The sequence below is a fragment of the Acomys minous genome (genome assembly GCF_964271855.1).
Source record: "Acomys minous genome assembly, chromosome: 16".
NCBI classification, from domain to species: domain Eukaryota; kingdom Metazoa; phylum Chordata; class Mammalia; order Rodentia; family Muridae; genus Acomys; species Acomys minous.
This window is the reverse complement of record NC_140498.1, coordinates 66,194,056-66,199,777: the sequence shown is the minus strand read 5'-3', so window position 1 is coordinate 66,199,777 and position 5,722 is coordinate 66,194,056. Positions and strand designations below refer to the sequence as shown.

At 56.2% G+C, this 5,722-nt stretch overlaps 1 protein-coding gene across 1 annotated transcript; it reads right to left on the bottom strand.

Moving 5' to 3' along the window:
* ACTB (actin beta) lies at window positions 1-3,684 on the bottom strand. The gene is made up of 6 exons (XM_084762530.1): window positions 3,550-3,684; window positions 2,465-2,593; window positions 2,126-2,365; window positions 1,224-1,662; window positions 940-1,121; window positions 1-828 (listed from the first exon to the last, which is right to left on the bottom strand). The coding sequence occupies exons 2-6, from the start codon at window positions 2,585-2,587 to the stop codon at window positions 685-687; spliced, it is 1,128 nt and encodes a 375-aa protein (XP_084618656.1). The 5' UTR covers window positions 2,588-2,593; window positions 3,550-3,684; the 3' UTR covers window positions 1-684.
* Between the last annotated feature and the right edge of the window lie 2,038 nt (window positions 3,685-5,722).

Genomic DNA, 5,722 nt, shown 5'->3' with positions numbered 1-5,722 from the left:
TGTTTGTAAGGTGTGCACTTTTATTAAATGGTCTCAAGTCAGTGTACAGGCAAGCCCTGGCTGCCTCAACACCTCAGCCCACTCCCAGGGAGACCAAAGCCTTCATACATCAAGTTGAGGGGACAAAAAAAAAAAAAAAAAAAAAAGGGCGGGGTGTGCCACAGATGGCTGACCATTCAAAAATAAAAAAAAGTAAAGTAGTATTAAGGCGGAAGATTTTAAAAAATTTTTGCAGTACATAATTTACATAGAAGCAATGCTGTCACCTCCCCAGTGTGGACTCAGGGCGTGGACTTGGCCATCCTCCTCTCAGGAGTAGGGGTGGCTTTTGGGAGGGTGAGGGACTTCCTGTAGCCATCTCATGGATACTTGGAATGACTATTTAAAACGAAACAAAAAACAAAAAATGTACAATCAAAGTCCTCAGCCACATTGTAGAACTTTGGGGGATGCTTGCTCCAACCGACTGCTGTCGCCTTCACCGTTCCAGTTTTTAAATCCTGAGTCAAAAGCGCCAAAACAAAAAAACAAAAAACAAAAACTTTAGAAAAAAAATTAAAAATTAAAAAAAAAACCAAAACAAAAAAAATAAAGCCATGCCAATGTTGTTTCGTTTTTTTTTTTCTGCGCAAGTTAGGTTTTGTCAAAAGAAAGGGTGTAAAACGCAGCTTAGTAACAGTCCGCCTAGAAGCATTTGCGGTGAACGATGGAGGGGCCGGACTCATCGTATTCCTGCTTGCTGATCCACATCTGCTGGAAGGTGGACAGTGAGGCCAAGATGGAGCCACCGATCCACACAGAGTACTTGCGCTCAGGAGGAGCAATGATCTGAAGGAAGCAAGACAGGAACGTGAGCATTCAGGATGCCAAGATGGTTGCTGTGGCAACCACAGGGCCCAACCCCCACCATGAGTCCACACCTAGAGATGCTTAGCTCACCTTGATCTTCATGGTGCTAGGAGCCAGAGCAGTGATCTCCTTCTGCATCCGGTCAGCAATGCCTGGGTACATGGTGGTGCCACCAGACAGCACCGTGTTGGCATAGAGGTCTTTGCGGATGTCAACGTCACACTTCATGATGGAATTGAATGTAGTTTCATGGATGCCACAGGATTCCATACCTGAGAGGAAGGTGGGAGAGATCAGACTTAACTTATAGTGTGGTGTCAAGCGTTGGTCACCTTTAGATGCAGAAGGTGACTGACTAGATCACTTCAACTCACCCAGGAAGGAAGGCTGGAAAAGAGCCTCGGGGCAGCGGAACCGCTCATTGCCAATTGTGATGACCTGGCCGTCAGGCAGCTCATAGCTCTTCTCCAGGGAGGAAGAGGATGCGGCAGTGGCCATCTCTTGCTCGAAGTCCAGGGCAACATAGCACAGCTTCTCTTTGATGTCACGCACGATTTCCCTCTCAGCTGTGGTGGTGAAGCTGTAGCCACGCTCGGTCAGGATCTTCATGAGGTAGTCTGTCAGGTCCCGGCCAGCCAGGTCCAGACGCAGGATGGCGTGAGGGAGAGCGTAGCCCTCATAGATGGGCACAGTGTGGGTGACCCCGTCTCCGGAGTCCATCACAATGCCAGTGGTACGACCAGAGGCATACAGGGACAGCACAGCCTGGATGGCTACGTACATGGCTGGGGTGTTGAAGGTCTCAAACATGATCTGTAGAGAAAAATGGGGCGTGGTCAAACCCCTAAAGCCACAAGGCATAGCCAAGGGCAGGTGAGACTGTAAGGACAGATTTGGGACATGCAAAGAGTGCAAGAACACAGCTAAGTTAAGTGTGCTGGGAGTCTCAGGGCAGGGGCTCCATTTAAGACCTACTGTGCATCTACTGAATACACACTCCAAGGCCACTTATCACCAGCCTCATTAGCTTTGTCACACGAGCCATTGTTAGTACCTACACCCACAGCACTGTAGGGTTTTAAACACCTAGTCAGAAAGGCAATCGAGAGAAAAAAAAGACCTCATCTGGGAAAAAGCAGAAACTGCAAAGTTCCAAAGGAGACTCAGCTCATAGAAGAAGAGAATCCTATGGGAGAATGGCAGAAGAAAGACAATTGAGAAAAGGGCGTGGCTGAGAAGTTGGCCAAAGATGGAGATGGCCACCCGGGGTGCTGACCTGGGTCATCTTTTCACGGTTGGCCTTGGGGTTCAGGGGGGCCTCGGTGAGCAGCACAGGGTGCTCCTCGGGAGCCACACGCAGCTCGTTGTAGAAGGTGTGGTGCCAGATCTTCTCCATATCGTCCCAGTTAGTGACGATGCCGTGTTCAATGGGGTACTTCAGGGTCAGGATGCCTCTCTTGCTCTGGGCCTCGTCGCCCACGTAGGAGTCCTTCTGACCCATACCCACCATCACGCCCTGCAGAGGGAAACGGCGGCGTTTCTCAGCACCGGCACGGCCCCCCGGACTCAGGAGTACCCGAGGACCGACCCCCCGCAAAGTGAAGGGTCACCTTACCTGGTGCCTAGGGCGGCCCACGATGGAGGGGAAGACGGCCCGGGGAGCATCGTCGCCCGCGAAGCCGGCCTTGCACATGCCGGAGCCGTTGTCAACAACGAGCGCAGCGATATCGTCATCCATGTCGAACTATCAAGGCACAAAAGAGGGCTGTGGTCACCGCGGAGCCGCCAGGCGCAGCCGCTGCCGCCCTGCCCACTTCCGGCAAGCCGCGGCCGCGGGCCGCTAGGGGGCGCGCGCCCAAGCTCGGGGGACAAAGGAAGCCCAGGCCGGCCGCGTTATTACCATAAAAGGCAAACGCTGGTCCGGAGGCGGCCCCGCGGCAGGAAGCCAGGCCTCCGCCCCCTCCCCAAACGGGCGCAGGCAAGCCCCGCCTTCGCCCCGCCGGCGGGCCGCGGGTGGTGCGCGCGGGAGGCGACCACACCCAGCAGGAAGCGCGCGAGCAGGCGCCCCAAGCCGCCGCGAACCCGCCCCTTCCGTACAACGGCCCCGCCCTCGCCCGGCCCCAATGCGCACGCGCAACTCTTAACTCGGTGGGGGGGGGGCGGGGAGGAGAGGAAGGGCTCCCTCCCCAGCGCGCACGCGCCCCAATACCCAGCGTTAGAGCGCGCACGCGCAGATGGCCTCCCAGCCCCCACCCGGCCGAGCCGGCCCTGCCGCGCCCGCCAACCCGGCAAGCCCGAATGGGCAAACCGGTTTGGACAAAAGACCCATCGGCCATCAAGGCGTTGACTGTAGCGTCTGGCTCCCAACACTGTTGTTACTCCCCGACCCCTTCAAAGTGGGCAGATAAGGTTCAACACCCGCAAGCCGCATCGGCTCTCCCATGCGTCCACACCGCGGACCCTAGCGGGTCCAACAAGCCGCCCGAGCCGGTTCACGAGTAGTCTACACCGCGACAATGCGGCTGCAGAGGGTCTACACCCTGGGCGCCAAGTTGGCGCTGCAAGTGTGCTCTCCGCGACCCGGCGCCACCCTTCTCCCTTCCCCCGGTGTCCGTCCCGAGTGCCCCTCGCGCCCCTGCAGCGAGGTGACCGCCCATGGGAAAGAGTTTGAGACCCGCTGGGCCCGATGTCCCTGCTTACCTAGTGGCGGGTGTGGACCGGCGACAGAGAAACTGCGAGAAGATCACTCGCGGGTGGAGGAGGACTCGACAGTGGCTGCGCGTTGCGCCGCCGGGTTTTATAGGACGCCACAGCGGCCACTCGAGCCATAAAAGGCAACTTTCGGAACGGCGGATGCTGATTGGCCGCGCGCCGCTCACTCACCGGCCTCGCCGCACAGCGCTGCTTTTACCCTTTTTATCCTTTTGAAAAAAAAAAAAAAAGGAGAGAGAGAGAGAGAGAGAGAGAAAGCAAGATTGAGGAAAAGGATGAAGAGTTTTGGCGATGGGTGCTGGGTGCTGGCCCCATAGGCCGGGACATGCACGAATAGCCTCCGCCCTTGTGGACACTGCCCGATTCAGTGTCACGGTTACCAGGCCTTCATTCTGGGGTCACCTACCCACCCCAAGACCCTCTGGGTGTGGATGTCGCGTGAACTTTGAGCACCTAGGTGGGCAAGGGTCAGCTTGGAGACTCGGGGTCTGTTGACGTGGCCTCTTGTTTGAGGGACACGCGGGGCCGGGATTGAATGAGCAAGGTGTCCCTCCCCCTTGCTAGCAATAGCCAGAGAGTCCGATCTGGGGGCCTTCTGGTGGGGTTCCAGTATGCTAGGCGGGTTGGGGTACAACTTAGCAGAACTGTGGTCGAAGGGGACTTAACGGATCTTGGATCTTGGCCAGTTACGGACTCAAGGCCACACTCCTAAGGACAGGGCAAGCCCCAGTGGTCCAGTGACAGGAGGTGTGGCAGGAAGCCGTCCCCAGCTATCCCCTGCCCCAGACCTAGAAAAGAACTGTGCTCTATAGAACAAGCAAAACTTGTCATGGAGACGGGCACATTTGGAGGGCTGCCTGATCACACCCAGTCAAGACTAAGCCTGAGCCGTTAGCTAGTGGCTCTGGGTGACTGCCAGTCACTGTTGGGCTGGGGCCCACCGTCTATGCTGTTATGTGCAGCAGACACAGCTGAACTGTACTCTACTCCATGTGCTGTGCAGGCTGTGGGGACTCCGAGAGTGACAAACTGCTCAGGAAAGAGTTGGTGGTCACCAGAGGTCCAAATCCTCCTGAGAAGACAGTCTCACCCCTACCCCCACCACGCCTACTCTCCTCAACATGAGTCTATTTGTCAAACTTCAGGCAAGACCTAAGCACCTAAGAGTCCTGCTCAGAAAGCAAGACACAAGGAAATAGGACTGAGAGGCCTGATCTCTCAGCTTAGTTTAGAGGGGACACAACACCTCCTGGGACAGGGTGACAGAAAGCTGGATTTAGGCAAGAAGGGCCCTTCAGGTGAGATGCTCTGGGCCTGTCACGGCTTTGCACCAGGCATAGTAGCCACTCTCTGAGTGTAGGTGTTGAAACTAAGGAAGGCTGAGTCCATATATGGACTGTAGCAGTGGCCCTGCACAGGGAGGCTGGACAGGCTTCCTTGTTCTAAGCTGGTGGCTGGGTGTTTTGAAGTTGCAGAGGCCTCCGGTCTGGAAAGGGTGGCCACCAACCACCCCAGCATATACTGGAAACACACCTCCCCACCCCCACCCCCACCCCCACCCCCAGGTTCTGAGCTACTTTTTATCGGTCCCACGAAAGAGATTTTTGACAAGAGTCTTCCGTAGTAGCTACTAGCCCTGAGAAAACTTTCCCAGCCTGTCCCCTCCTTGCCTCCGGGGGACGGGACTGCCCTGGCCCTGGCCTTGTATCTCTCAGTTGTTCCGGCAGTTTGCCAGGCAGTTTGCCAGCTGCCTGAGGACCTGCCAGCCCTGCAAGTCACTGGTGGGGGGTGGGGGTGGGGCAGGGTGAATGCTGTCTGTCAATAGGACTGCCTGGAGTGTTCCCAAGGGAACCCTGGTAGGGTGCAAGAGAGAAGATGCCACCTACCACCAGGGGTGCAAGATGAGGGAGGGAGCCTCTTGTGTGGCACTAGACAGCTTTACTAGGTAGGAGCAGACCAGATTCCCAGGCAGGACCTGTGTTGCCACTTTGTCACCTCTCGGTCCTGGGGCCAATGAAGGGGCAGGCACTCCGGCTCCACCCGACCTCTGAAACAATTCTAGTCTAGCGCATTGGCTTAGGCTTCTGTGTTGTTAATTCTGGTTTCTTTAAAAAAAAAAATAGCCGGGCGTGGTGGCGCACGCCTGTAATCCCAGCACTTG